Source organism: Lissotriton helveticus, chromosome 5_1 (genome assembly GCF_964261635.1).
Source record: "Lissotriton helveticus chromosome 5_1, aLisHel1.1, whole genome shotgun sequence".
NCBI lineage: Eukaryota > Metazoa > Chordata > Amphibia > Caudata > Salamandridae > Lissotriton > Lissotriton helveticus.
The window spans coordinates 1778667211-1778682350 of record NC_136065.1 but is presented as its reverse complement, the minus strand read 5'-3'; the positions used below and the strand labels follow the sequence as shown (position 1 = coordinate 1778682350).

Here is a 15140-nt window from a genome sequence, read left to right as displayed (position 1 = left end):
TGGTTCAGATGCTCAGTCCATCACCACCCCCTTTTGTACTGGTCTCCCCGAGGAGCGCTCCACACCACCACGTTTCACCGAGGCAAAGCAGAAATGCCTCGGATAAACCACCGCAATTTTCGTGATTGGGGGGCGTGTTTTCGTTCTCTCCTCTTCCCATTGGCTGGAATGTAAAATTCCAGCCAATGGGAAGAGGAGAGAAAGTAAATAGAAAGAAAGTTAAAAACACGCCCCCGAATCCGAAAAAGACAGGGTCTTGGACCGAGTGACGCCCCTCTCCTCCAATGACTGGCCAGCATTTACTAGGCCAGCCAATGGAGAAGAGGGGCGGGTTCCAAGCCCCCTCTAAGAAACATAAAATCTTCGGGCTCCGCCACACTGCTTGCAGCAGTGCGACTGAGTCCTCGACCTAAAAAGGAAGTTACATCGATTCTCATGGCAAAATTCACCTGAGCATAGACTAGAGAAATTCTGAGAACAATCGTACCCTTACTAGTAATCCTTACTATGCCAAGGGTCAACGTGTATGTCCTGTTATGCACCCTACTGCTTTCCTTTGCACAAGATGTTATGTATACGTGATTTACCTGCATTTATTTGTTTGTATAATTAACCTGACTTTATGTAAAGCGCTCTGATATCCGCAAGGGTCTTGTTCGCGCTCTATAAAACCTTCAAAATAAATAAATGAATAAAGTGTCACACATTTGGCAGTTTAATGTCACTCATAAGTCTACTGAGACCATAGAAATGTAACACATGAGCAATCTGAAAACTTGGGAGCTATGTTCTGGTACGTAACCGGACATTACCGTCACCCACATGCACCCCCTTATTATTCGTTCAGTTCCAGGAATTCCTTTTGCAAACTTGTTTCGCGCGCTCTCCAAAAACATTTACGTTCTTCCTAAATCTGAACCCTGTCAACCCTGCTGATTCCATTCACGCACTTGCGCAGACTCGCATGCGCACTGTATACGTATTGTGTTTTGGTTGTAGCACGGCGTGTTAAACTGCGCTGCACTAGGACAGCCAATGGGACCGACTGAGCCCCGTGTTGGGTGTAGCTAATTCTAACATAGTCCCTGTGGAAAGAAGGGCGTGACCCAACAGGTTTAGTTTTACCTACACCTAGAGCTGGCTGCGGTAACATCCGCAGCTTGGTGCAGGTAACCGTGGAAACGCCCCAACCTGCCCGTACGCATGCGCGTGACTAGAAAGTCTCGGAGCTCTACGTCACCGCGCACTGAAGCTCCGGCGCAAGTGGTTCGGTTTTCGATCTCCGCTGCTGTATTCACGCGCTTAACGGTCTCTGCCGTCTTCCCCATTGTGTGTCAAACAGTCGCCCGACCTTACGGTGCTTGCGACATTTGGAGGTCGCGTCGGTCTGTCGCCCCACCCCAGAGATATCAACCGAGCAGGCCTCCCAGTCGCCCTTTCCGAGATCAAGGGCCCTTGTTGGCGGCTTAAGAGCTCACAATGTCCCTGCACGGGAAACGGAAGGAAATCTACAAGTATGAGGCGCCGTGGACTGTCTACGCCATGAATTGGAGCGTCCGTCCAGACAAGCGCTTCCGGCTGGCTCTGGGTAGCTTCGTCGAGGAGTACAACAACAAGGTGCGGGGTCTCTGGGGACTCTGATGAAGGGAGAGGTGGTTACTGAATACGATGCTATCCATCTGACACATCTCCTGTACTGGATGCGTCGAGCTGTATAATGACATTTAGAGTTGTAACTAGGGGTTCAAACTTGATTTGTAAGTTCAGCGAGGTGCTGCGGAGGAGGTCTTTATCTAACTATTTAATGAACGAGTGTGGGTGTTGTAATAACACTCCCTTTTTCACCAATATTTCATTTTTTTATTCCTCCTTTTTATTACTCTTTATTTCCGAAGTGTATGCGCACGAACACCAAGGAGCACGTTAAAAAAACGATGCCAATAACAATTGTCTAAATGTGAATACTAACCCAAGAAATAATTCACTCTTGTTGAAGAAATAGATTTCAATAACCTAAGGTACAACATAGTCAGATAACTAGGTCCATTAATTTTGCATCCACATTTGCTTTGGAATTCATCATTCCTGCACAGGCTCCTCAACCACCCTATCTCCACACTCCTCTATTCTGCTGCATCCTCCTACATGATCTCGAAATTCATCTTCATCCAGCTATAACATTTCTTTTTGTTTTCTTCAATTTCCATTCCTCTCACTACCGCCTGACACCATCCTACATCTTGAATTTCTACTCGTACTATACACGCCAATCGACGAGGTTATCCGAATTAAGGATACATTCCCTTATTTCTAATGTTGCCGGAAACTCACACTTACCCTTCCGAGTTCTTACTAGTTTATTTTTTTTCCAGCCTCCAAATAGTTCACTTGTAGTTCATACCCTTTTGTCATAAACGTGTTTATAAATCTCTCGTGCTCTTTAAGTCATTCTAGTTACCATCAAGTTACAACTTTCAGCCCTGGCCTAGATAACCAACTCCTCTTATTGTTAGTAAATGCAACACTCCCTCTCATAATGGTAAATGGGCTATATCACTTATTGGTAGGAGTGATCCTCAACATACAATTTTTTCATTTCCCAGTTCTTTTTCCTACACCTTGTTAGTTTTCAAAATTCCCTTAATTACACTATTAAATCGCTCCACTTCGCTGTTTCCTTCTGGGTGATAAACTGAAGTAAGTTGTTATACCATTACTCTGTTAAAATTGTTGTACCACTTCTACTTCAAACTGAACACCATTGTCCGTAATTATTTTTTGGGTAAGCCCTCTCCTAGAATTATTTTTATTGTATTTTTTTTAAATATTTGTTCTCAGCTGAAAACTAAATCAAATAAACTTAAGAAACTTAACTTAAGGGTAAGCCCTCTTTTGGAAAAATACTATCCTTGCATCTAACCACACCTGAAGCATCAGCACGTTCCACAAACATTATTTCCGGACACTTAGAAAATGAATCCATGTCAGCAAGAATGTGCACGCATATTACATCTTCACTTACCACTGGTCCCATAATATCTATAACAATGACTTCCAATGCCATATTAGGGCTGGGAATAGGAAATAAAGGAGGTTTAAGGGTGTCCTTTGACTTATCCACACTATTACATTCACGACGTTATCTTGCAATGCTATCTATCTCGACATACATCTGTGGCCACCAATAACCCTTCCTTCACTCTCCTTGCTTTTGACAATGCCCAGAGGACCCCTCATAATCCTATTTCTCAAACCTTTTAGTGAAACCGCCTTAAACAACAATTGAAAACTCATTCTGTACCCCTCCAAAAACCATATAACTGTTGATTTAAATATACTTGTACAGTCCAACCATTCTTTACCCATTGCTTAACATTTTTCAAATCCTCATCAGTTTCACATGCAGTATGCCATTCTTACTCGGTGAATGCTTCCCCACCTTCCGGTTCTATCCATACAACATTAAATTCTTCCCAAGTATCTATGGGGATTTCAACCAAGTATAGTAATGCAATCGTCCACCTTATTTTAACACCAGCTGCATACTATATTGTGTGATTGTAGTCAACTAATCTCAGAAACGGGTGTTTCTATAAGTGACATTCATCAACCCATGGGTTGTCAAGTTTTGCAAGCAGTGTGTAATCGCACCTTACTAATACTGCATATCCCCAAAAACAAATTGCCTCCAGTGTTCCAAACAACTGGGGTTTCTTTCTTCACCGCTGAATACCTTTCCTCTGTGGAGATGACGCTCTTTTAAAGTTGCATCAAATCCATGCAATATTTTTGCTTCACAAATGTTGTTTAATTTGATCAAACTCAGTTTAGGTGAGTTCATTTCATATAAACTGCACCTGTTTTTTTAGGTTTCGACCTGGCGAGGGGCACGAAGTGCCACTCCCAGATCGAAAACTATTGTCTACAGTAGGGATGTGGGCACCGCCTCTGCCTCTCATTGGCTAGCTCCATAAATGGAGGCTAGCCATTGGGAGGCAGAGGCTGTCAATCGCGCTTTCTCTCGAAAACGCGATTCGGGGGCGTTTCTGGTGCTTTTTTTAAGCCCCGCCCCTTTGTCCCGGGCCGCGCTGCGATTGGCTGCCGGCCCGGGACACCCCCGTGACGTCATTCCCGGGCCGCGCTCTGATTGGCTGCCGGCCCGGGACCTGACTTGTTTTTTGTTGCAGTTTTATATAGCGCGAACTTGAGCCGAAGGTATTGGAATGCTTTACCTGAGCACCAGTTACATTGCGGGAGCACCCTGCAAATAGGAATATACTCAGCCAGCCCGAGTTTGTGATTGTTAAACTGTAAACCGAAACGTTCATAGAGGTTAATAAAAACAAATGGGGCCCTCGAATGAATCCCTTTATTCTGATATTGGCTACCTTGGCTGTGGGAACTTCCGTCAGTCGCTTATTGGCCCTGAGGATTCTGAGACAGCCCGTGTCCAACCACTGGCGAGGGGGCGAAAGAGGCATCTGTAGGTACAGTGTGTGGCCCTGGCGCGCGGTAATCTAGCTGCTGCACGCGCCGCCTCCGGCCGCTGGGCGGACTCCAGAGACGTCACAGCCGAGATGTTGACTCTTTTCTAAGTGAATGCGGCGGTTGTTTTAGATACCTGCGGCCCGGAGCCCAGGCTGCCTGTCCGTCCGAGTGAGCCCTGCCCGCAGCCAGCCTCGAGACACCCGTGAGCCTGCGAGGACCGGAGCATTGCTGGTAAGTGGGCAGGCTTCTGCGTGACTGGATTCCGGCTCGCGCAGCACTCTGCTGGCATCCCCCAGCCGAGAGCCACCCGACTCGTACCGTCGTCAGGAGCTCATCATCTGCTGCTCCCCGAGTGTCCCCTGTCCGGTGCCAGACCCTCGCCCGCCCCGGGTACCGTCGCCCGTCACCGCTGTGTCCGATCTCCGCGACTCCCGGCCCACGGCTTCCTCCACCTCTGCCCGAGCCCTCCGAGTCCGGCCCGGCTCTGCTACGAGAGCGGTGAGTGTGAGACTCCGTTGCCCCACACGCTCCTCACGCACATCAGCTTCAATGGTCGGGGTTCACTGACAGGCTGCGCGCGGTGCCTCTCGGCTGCCGCACTTACACGGGGAAGTACACACGATCGCCAGGGCTAGCCAGGGTGGCAGTAAATTGACCCAGTCGGGTTACTCGTGTAGGCCCGTGGGCAGTAAACACACTGCTGCATGGACAGCCAGAGTTGTATTTATTTATTTATTTAGTTAATGCGATTTTCTATAGTGCGAACATTACCCGAAGGTGTCAGAGCGCTTTACAGAAGAACCAATTGCGACACATAAGGATTTAGGATTACATGAGTTACATAAAAGATACAAACGGGAAAAAAATTGCAAATATACAAGTTGTAAAGTCACTCAAGGAAGAGATACAAATGGATAAACTCTAAGAATCACATAAGAATGGTAGTGAGTACAAAGGTTTACTACATATACTAGTGGTTAAAGTTAGCTCTATGTACATATGTATACAAATAGTAGATTTTCTCAGGATTCCATTTTACCAGCGATTCGGCTTGGACAAGTATATATCACATATTTACAGAGTAAAAAGTGAAATAAAAAAAATAAAAAGGGGTAGAGAGCGGTATGTGGGGGAGGAGAGTTGGAGGCTGAGATTGGTGAGAGAAGAGAGGGGGACCTGTTAATTTATGTGTAATGTATACTTTAAACGAATGTAAGCAGTATACGAGAGCACCCAGAGTGAGTTTTTTGTGCATGTGGACAGCCACGATGTCTGGTGGCAATAAACAAGGGTTGCTAGAGCTGTCAGTGGGCAATAAGGCGAGGCCCGTAAAAAGTGTCGAAAGGCAAGGTGGCCCGTGTAAACCAAAACAGTCCATTCCCTCCCTATGGCATGTGCCAATCCATTAACTGTCGCTACGTGACCTTCGCTCTGCTGCCACCCCCTAATCTGTTAATTCGATATGTGCCTCTGAGTGACCTTCGCTGTGCTGATTTAAACCCCATGCTCTACATCACGTTTAATGTACTCGGCCCGACCACTGGGATCCATTCCTTTCAGGTCCCCGTGTCCCATCAGCTTCCGTTTGACTATCAGTACTCCTGTGACGACACACCTAAACACCAAAAGCAACCACATCTGACTGCCCACTTTGTCATACTCCCTGCTCTTCCTTTCTCTCAGCTTCCGTTTGACCATCAGTACTCCTGTGACGACACACCTAAACACCAAAAGCAACCACATCTGACTGCCCCATTTTTTTCTCCCTGAACTCCTTTTTTGTAAATATGGATATATGATGTGTATATATGAACATTAATTGTCTGTGCCTTAGGGGCTCGCTCTGTTTACTTTCCAGGAGACAATCTAACTTGCGCAGTCAGAATGTTTCTTACGCATTGTGTACTGTTGATACCGTACATCATGTATTTATGGACTTGCTTATGCAGCTCCGATAATTAATTAGGCAAATAAATGGGTGCATCCAATGACATGTTAGAATGCATGCGGTAAACCTCAATGTGCCATGTGGCTTGTGCACATTGACAGCCAGGGTTATGTCCAGAGAGGGTAAACAGGGGCCCACAGTTACTTTCAACTGGAGGATGATGATGGGTGTGATTCAAAAGTTGAGGTTTGCATGAATTCTCGTCTGTGCAGATCAAATCATGCTTGACAGGAGCAGACCCTTCCTCGCGCACTCAACTCTATAAGACTGTAATCAGCGCTCCCAACTCACTGGTGGTACTTTTTCATTGGTGCGCCCAGATTAATGGCTAAGGTTTCTGTAGCTGAGCGAGCCCTATAGTATCAGTTGATGCACTGAAGGTCTACAACTGAGTGCCTCCTCCTTTCCTGCAGTAGTCTGGAAACGAGAGCTGCAGTAAATGCCACACAGTGCTTGGGACATTGAAACCTGTGGAATCCACACTAACACATTTTAAAACAGCAAGATCAGCAAGCAGCCTAATGAAGTTGAACGTTTACCCAGTCCATGGGTACGAAAGGCCCGGTGTCTTTTTAGTTACAGGCCTTCATCTCATCCAATCTCATGGCTTCTTAGTAACATCAATAACATAATAAACATTTATATAAGTCTTGTAGCCGCTCCACCTCTCAAATGTGCCTACCTGTGGACCCACTGACTGACAGCCCTAGATCACGACTCCACAATTCTTGTCTTTAGCCCCCAGTTATTGTGCATCTGTCTTTAAAATTGTTTAGTCTCTCCATACTCATTGGTGTGTTTCCTCTGCTCTCTAAGAAGCGAGTTGCATATTTTGTCATGTGTGCCGCACTGTATAGCTCTTCTGTTCGATGTACTGTTGTCTCATACCCAGTAACGATCACTGAATGCTGTAGTTGCTAAACAATATGAACGTGCGCTATCTGGTGCACACTGCTATGATATCTTTCATGAATGAGTTTTTCTGTTGCATAGACAGGACTCACAGATGTTACATTATAACTATGCTTTCCAGTTTTCAGTTTCTATTTGTTATACATTTCAGTGTTTTTTTTTCGGTATTTCCAAACTTTAAAAAAAAGTAATATCAGTGTTTCTTTGTGTTTGTCTGTACACAATTACGGTGTGGAGTTTTTGCCATGGTTATAAAGAAATTAGATTTTTTCCTACCTCCTGTCCTGCTCCTGACGTCCTTCTTTGTACCCTTTCATTTAATTCGCTCTTTCGAGTAACTTTTCATTATTTCGTTGAACTTACTGCCTGTCTAGTTTCTCAGTACCCCAGTTCCTCTTTCCAGCAGTCCATTCCCCAACTTCATGTCAAAGATGTGCATGAATGTAGATATATTTACAGATGTGTTTGTTGTAGATCCAAATTTAACGGTGGGCATTTAACACTGCTCTGTTCGTCAGCGAAAATGGGGCAGATTTGTTGAACAAATATTTTCTACTTAGGGCAGAAGATATTTATAGTGGGGTGCTCGGTGCTTAGTTATTGCAAGCACGAATCAGTCAGTCCTGCTCTTTTCTTGAGCCCAAGAAAGAACTGGGATAAAACATTTGTTTTATCTGTCTGGTTTGGGCCTATAGGGAAGACACTTGCTAAGAAATTACTATGCACACTGTAATATGGACTTTGTGACAGCAAACTATGCTGCTGTATGAAGAAGCAGTTAACGTAGAAAAGAAACTTAATCACCTGCAGGGTGCAGGAATAAAGTTTATTTTACATTGTAGGGCCATGTTATGAGATGCTGTGTATATTTGAAAGTCAAATTCAAATTCAAAGATGCTTTATTCGGTTTGTAAAGAAATACAACCATATAGCAACATACATTTAAAAGAAATTTGACACAATACTAAATTAGGCTATCCAAAAGAAATAAAAGAAATACAATCTTACATAATAGCGCTCATGATAGGACATTTTAGCAGTATCAATAGAGCATAGTCATTGGGTCGTTCAATTATTGGCTTAAGATTTTGGCAATCCTACAACCGTTAGTTATGTACAAATATGCAATTTAAAGTGCTAAATATTGTCTCTAGATTTAGTAAATGTGCAAATTGGCAATTCTAAAGTGCATATGCGAATAGCAGCACATAGTCTAACCATTAACTAAAACAATGATAAAATACATGTAATAAGCCAACCCTATGAGAAATATAATAGTGGCAGCAATTAGTCCAACAAACATATGTGTGCAAAATACAAATACGTGATACAGCAGCATCAATTTTAAAGTGCATGGTACATGTAGCAGCTAAAGGAACTCATATAATAATTGATTTTCTTGCAGAGATACATTTTAAAATATAAGTAGCCACATAAAAGCATACATCTGGGGACTCTAGGTTAAACACTAGTGGCATTGCTGTTTGTAGATGATGCGTATTGTATTTTAAAAAGATGGGTTTCAAGTAATATTTCCTTAAAAAAGTATAAAAAGTACAAGACAGCATAAAGTGACACGTGCCCTGTTTCGATTTGCCATCACATGGGCATACACAGGTTCCAGGTTTTTTAGGCTCAGGAAAAGCCACAAGATGATGCACAATTCCTAGGCGGAGGCGGGTTAAAACAAATGGATGGGAGGGAATACTAACTGCTACAAAATAAGATTGGAAGCCTACATTCATATTATATTGTTGGTAAAAATTGAATGTACTCTGTTTAGTATATTTTTCCATCCTGGTCTCTTCTGTAAATTTCATAAACGAGACCTTCAGCTCCCGCTTTGATAAAATGGGGTCCATTATTAATTCATTATAAATGTCCAATCCATATAAAGTTTTATACCAGTGATGTATATGCTTCAGCCAGGGAATGTTCGAACGGCGATCAAGTTTAATACAATCTGTTATTACGTCCTGCGTAAACTTGGTTTCCTCTTTCGCCCATATTGAGCGCCACAAGGATAGAGGACGAAGGGCAATTAGATCATTGATATAGTACATATCTAATTCCTTGTGTATTAGCTCAGTTGAAGCCGTGACTGGAACACTGATTAATCTTTTTAAAAACACATTCTCCCTCACCTGGATAGATTTGGTACACTGTGTATCATACCCCCATATTCCAGCTCCGTATATAGCTGAGGAGATGCATCTAGCATTAAAAAGGGTTAACATTTCACGAATTCTGCGATCCCCTAATTTAGCAGCAAATCTAAAAATACAGTTTGTATTCCGGGCCATTTTAAAAAGGACACTATTTTGTTCATTAATCCATTTCCCATTTCCCGAAAAGGTGATTCCTAGATAGCAAAAACTATTAACAGATTCCAGTTTTTCTCCTTCTAGGAAAAAGGATTTATTAGGTTTCGCTGGAGGGCGGAGCTCTTAGCTCCGCCTCCAGAGAAATCTCTTGATTCCAGTAAGGAAAATGGAATACGCCCCCCTGTCCCATTGGCTAGCTCCATAAATGGAGGCTAGCCATTGGAACAGAGATCTGTCCGTCAAGGCCGGACCAGATTCGGGGGCGTTCCTGAGATTTTTTCCCAGGGCGGAGTTACGTTTTTTCCCGTTCCCTCCCCTTTCACTTAAAGTCTGTCCATTCCCGCCCCCTCCGTGTGCCTTTCCGCCCCCCCCTCGCTGTCCTGTGCACGTTTCCCGCCGTCCGTGTCCTCTCCCGCCCCCTCCCGCCGTCCGTGTCCTCTCCCGCCCCCTCCCGCCGTCCGTGTCCACTCCCGCCCTAATAATGATTGCTAACATTGAAAATACTAACGAGATGATTACAAAATGAGTATAAGGGATACAATAGTAATTTAATTGTGAAACCGCTATTGGAAACTATTAATTAAATGTGGTGTTTGGCAAACAATCAAAATAAGACTAAGTTTCAAATGGGATTTTTTTAAAACAATATATATTTGTGAAAATCCTTGACAGTGCAAGATGGCCGCTCCTGTAACTCCGATCGAAAAGAAAGCACGCTTGGTAAATGCCTAGGCAACCAGACAACAGGTCTGCGTAATAAAGTGGCCATTATGAAACAGAAGTAGGGTCTGCATAAGTGGTAATTTAAATAAAACATACACAAAGAATCAATAATTAATCAATAACAAAACACGCTCCTAATACTTACTCGTTCCTTAAATAATTGCCGTTTTCTAACAGTATTGCTTTCTTGATATTGATAAGTAATACAGTTATAGTCATATGTTATTTCCTTGTCAAGTGATGCTGAAACAAATTGACTCCAGCAAACGTTAGTCATAAATACCTCATAGTTTACATGTTATATGCGGTGATTTAGTCACTCTTGAAACCTCATTGGGACACTGCTTTTGCCAATGTGATCCGTTTCAAGATGTCCGCTATGCTGCTGTGCGTCCCGAGGGGGCGGTGCGCTCCAAGAGTCCTCTCTCCACCTTCCTATGTTTGGCCACGTCCCCGGGCCACGTCGCTCGTCGCTCGCCATTTTCAGACCTACCCCAGCTGCAGTACGGAACCGGGCCCTTTCATTGCCAGGTGTGCAGTCAGTCAGCGTTATTTCACCAGGGCCCTGGTCGCAGCAACCCCCTCATCATGAACGTCTTCAGACTTACTGGAGATCTGTCTCACCTGGCGGCTATTATCATCCTTCTGCTCAAGATATGGAAGACCCGGTCTTGCGCAGGTAAGAGGGGCCAGCAGGTGCAGACAGTATTACTTCGCAGATCCATGGGACCTTCCCAGCCTGCAGTGTCTGACAGTTCCAGGGAACTCCCCTGCTGCAGGATATTCCCTTCCAGGAACCTCATTTCTCTACACTCCCTGCAGCATCCAGGAAATCTCCAACACTTAACAGTTTTGTGCACCACCATACTGCACTGCCTGCTGTGAAAAGTAATACAATGTCTTCTTTTTCGTAGGGCATTTGGATGCCCCAGTCTGTTTTTTTCTGCTAGATTAAGGACACCGCAACTTGCTTTACCTGCCAGATACTTGAGCCACCCAGTGTCCGTTGTGTGCAAGATGTCTTGCCAACTTGGATTAAGAAGTAAGACACTAATTTTCAGACTGCTTGACTGTATGTCAAATACCCTCTGGTGCTTCCCACCAGTGCGTGTCAGTTTCTTAGATTAGATCCGTCACTGCACAGCATCTTTTTATTTCAGCGTAACCACCCGAGACGTGGGTGTGTTAAAATTCGGAGATCCCCTTTCCTGTAGACTTTCAGGAATGTGTCTCATGACCTAGTACTTCCCATCACCATGACTGCCTTTTTTATTACACCTTGCTTTTTACTCTACGTAGTTTGTCTGGTACTCCTGCCTCTCCCATTACGGAACTTTCATACTTGTGACCGGTATCTAAAAGATTTCCTCTCTCTTGTAATTAATTGCTTGTGAGATTCAGAATGCACAAAATGAACGGATCCAAAATTTATATTTTTTTACTGTGTCCCTGAGGGATTGTATTGTGTGCATGCATCCGGCTCCGGCAGGATTGGGGTCAGGCTTAGTTGAAGTGGGAACCACACCTATTTTAAGATGTCAGAGCCACTCCATATGCTGATTGTATTGTCCCTGTTGTGTTGCGATCTTGTGTGACTCCCGTTATTAAATCAGAACACACTAGCTGACCCTAGGCAGTTCTGCAGGGCGCTGTTTAAAACTCACAAGTTTCCAGTTCTATGCAAGATTAGCGCTTTCATTGTGTTTTTGCTTTGCAATCTGGGACTTGTAGTGCACGTTTTGCCATTGCGATAAACAGGACTAGAAGTTCCAGGATGTAAAGTAAAACACCGGACTGCGTGAGATAGTCACGTAAGGAGCTGGTGGTACAATTGAGCGCTCTAGCATTGCAGGTAACTTGGGTTGAAGCATTGTAAAACTAGTGAATGCTATAGTACATTGTATAGTCTTCTGTTAAGAAGTTGAAAACAGATAAATAAATGGCATTGTCCTTTACATTGCCAATCGCTCTAACTTTTCCAAAGGCGAAACCGTTGCATTGTAAATGCTTGTTAATTAGTTTCCTCAAGCATGCGCAATTCTTATCCACCTCAGTTCGCCTAACTCACCACAGCATTCCATTACACAGAATATATACTGAGGTACCCACATTCCATGGATGGTATCAAACTGTAATGAAGATATAACACCCTGCTCGTCGCCTTTTTCCTTCCCCTGTATCGATTCTAATTTTCTGGACAAGCTGCATATGCAACTTTAAAAGTATTTCAGTTGGGTAGTGGGCAAGACTGTTTTTATGTGTTAGCTAGTTCCTTAGAAGTGAAGTTTAGTGTTTTCATTTTCAGTGGTCCCTTACAGGTGTCATCCTATATAGTGACTAAAAACATCTGTGTAGTGTTTTTGATTTACAAATCTGATATTCTGCTGCTGCGTTGTGTGTGTAAGCAACTCATTCTTTTGTGTAACTTCTAGGTCGAATTTTGAATGAAAGTTTCAATTGTACGTCCATTGTCTCTAACACTTTGCAGAGGCTCAGTACTTTGTGTTACCTCGCTTCCCTGAGACTCAAGAGTGGTGAAATGCCTTCTGTTACCGAGCTTTAATATTTCAGTATGGAGCACAATGCTTGCAGTTATGATACTTAGAAGTGAACTTCAAATCTTTTTTGTTTCTAGGCTTTTCCCAGACATTTGGGAGGGGCCTAAACACGTTGTATCATTGGTCCTCCTACATGCACAAAGAAGGAGGCTCGCTACTTTTGTTACCATGATTCTTTCTTACACTTGGGAGGGAGATTACTGCTCTGTTGTTGGGCTTCTTTTGTAACAGCAATTTCCCCTGCATGGTAAACTCATGCATGCTCCTGCCTTGGGTGACATAACTCTTCATGCACTGGTATCCTGACTTACAGGGGCCTGCTTACGCGCTAATCAAATGTGTATGCTGATGCGTAGGCCTATCCATGATGACTGTTACTTGTTCAGTAACCTGGCGGTGGGCACCAAGCTTGACTTCTTTCTTGAAAAGGGACTACTGTTCATTTCCTGGGTTGTTGATCTAAAGGTGGTGGTGGCAGCTCACTGGTATTTGTACATATTTAAGGTGTAGTAGCTACTGAACTGGTCTTACTTATGTAAAGTTCTACTTACACCCGGACCCTTCCACTGTCATCCTTTGTGCCTGTTAAGTGTGTGTGGATATGACAGCGAGTATCCCAGTACCCATTTTGGATTGCACTCACTCTCTATGACGCGAGAGATGATGGAGTATAGATTGCTCAGATAGCAGAAATGGATTTCCTGCATTCCTGTAGTTTAACCCCTTGCCTGCTTCTGTCGGCCGTTGGCTGACGGCAGTACTACCTCGCTTGTGCTGCCGACGGGGCCCGCCCATTTTGCGGAAGTGCCGCACTGCCGCAAAATCGCAGGCCGCAGGAAAGGGGTTAAGGAAAGAGTCCTGGACATGGAAGCGTGGGGCAATAGCAACAGCAATTGTGCTCAAACAAAGTATTGTACTAATTACTAGTTATTTTAGAGCACTGTACTTGGTGTGGGGTTTATAGGAGTTGGCTAGAGCTCCATAGTTTTATTTAGTAGAACCCTGTACCTGAACCCCTAGTTACTGTGTGTAGTGTCTCAGTTTTTCTGGTATTAACTATTTTGTTTTACAAAGAACAGCAGTAGACTGTACATTAAGTTCACATGTCTGTTCTTTGAGTTCTGAGCCTGTACTTTCATCTCTTCTGAACTAACATGGGTGTCCAGGTCAAAAGTGTGTACTTGACCCACTTTGCTGCACCATGGTAGGACGGACAGCAGAGGCAAACTGCTCCAGCCACCATAATTTGGTCCCAGTATGTCTGTGTGCCCTGTGCTCAGTTCTCCACCTAACAGGGTCTGACTGCTTCTCTAAAACACTGGGTAGGAAACTATGCTTTGTGTTTCTTGGTCTCCCTTCTGAACCCAAGTGAGAGGTTTGAAATGCTCACCTTGCCCTACAGAAAAAGAGTGGCTAAGGACATGCAAGCAGCAACCGAAAAATTAAAAAAGGTTGGTTTGGCAAACAGTAGTGATGCAGAGAAATAGCGTAAGATCACTGATGTAGAAAGCCAAAAAGCTGTCATTTCCTTAGCAGTGAGGCAATGTTCAACCGGAAGGTGAGAAAACTAACATTTTGTTCAACTTTATTCTGCAGGTGCAACTTGTTGGACTTGATGAGGAGAGTTCAGAATTTATTTGCAGGAACACCTTTGATCATCCATACCCAACTACAAAACTGATGTGGATTCCTGACACTAAAGGAGTTTACCCAGACCTTTTGGCAACCAGTGGAGATTACCTCCGTGTTTGGCGTGTAAGTAATGTCAAATAATATTGGTATCTTAGAAGTATGCTGATCTACTCTTGGAACAGTGTTGTGGAGCACTTCAGCATTTGAGCCAGTACAAGATTGTGACATATCTAATAAGTCACAAAAGGGTAAAATGCACATATGTGCGCTTGCAAAATTATATCTGTTCTTTAATGTGTTAAACCATGTTACTTATTGGTATAAATATTGCTAAGTGACCCAGTTATTAAAATATAATTTACCCTCTGGTACTGGGATCCCTGTATAGATTTTAAACTTTCACCTTCACGTCACTACACTGCACACTCAGAAACATACCTGCTCCGCTGTATTCAGGCGTCTAAGTACACCTGGGACACACTCGGTGTCACAGGGTGGGCCCGATGATGAAGCATGCCACCAACCAGGTTGGTGGGGGAGGGCTTCATGAACAAA

At 43.8% G+C, this 15140-nt stretch overlaps 1 protein-coding gene across 1 annotated transcript in view; it reads left to right on the top strand.

Moving 5' to 3' along the window:
* The first annotated feature begins 1207 nt into the window (after window positions 1-1207).
* Window positions 1208-15140, top strand: part of DCAF7 (DDB1 and CUL4 associated factor 7) — a 133310-nt gene continuing 119377 nt past the window's right edge. The window contains exons 1-2 of the mRNA XM_078645071.1: window positions 1208-1617; window positions 14550-14708. Of these exons, the coding sequence (XP_078501197.1) occupies window positions 1480-1617; window positions 14550-14708 (297 nt within the window). The 5' untranslated portion in view covers window positions 1208-1479. The remainder of the gene's footprint in view (window positions 1618-14549; window positions 14709-15140) is intronic.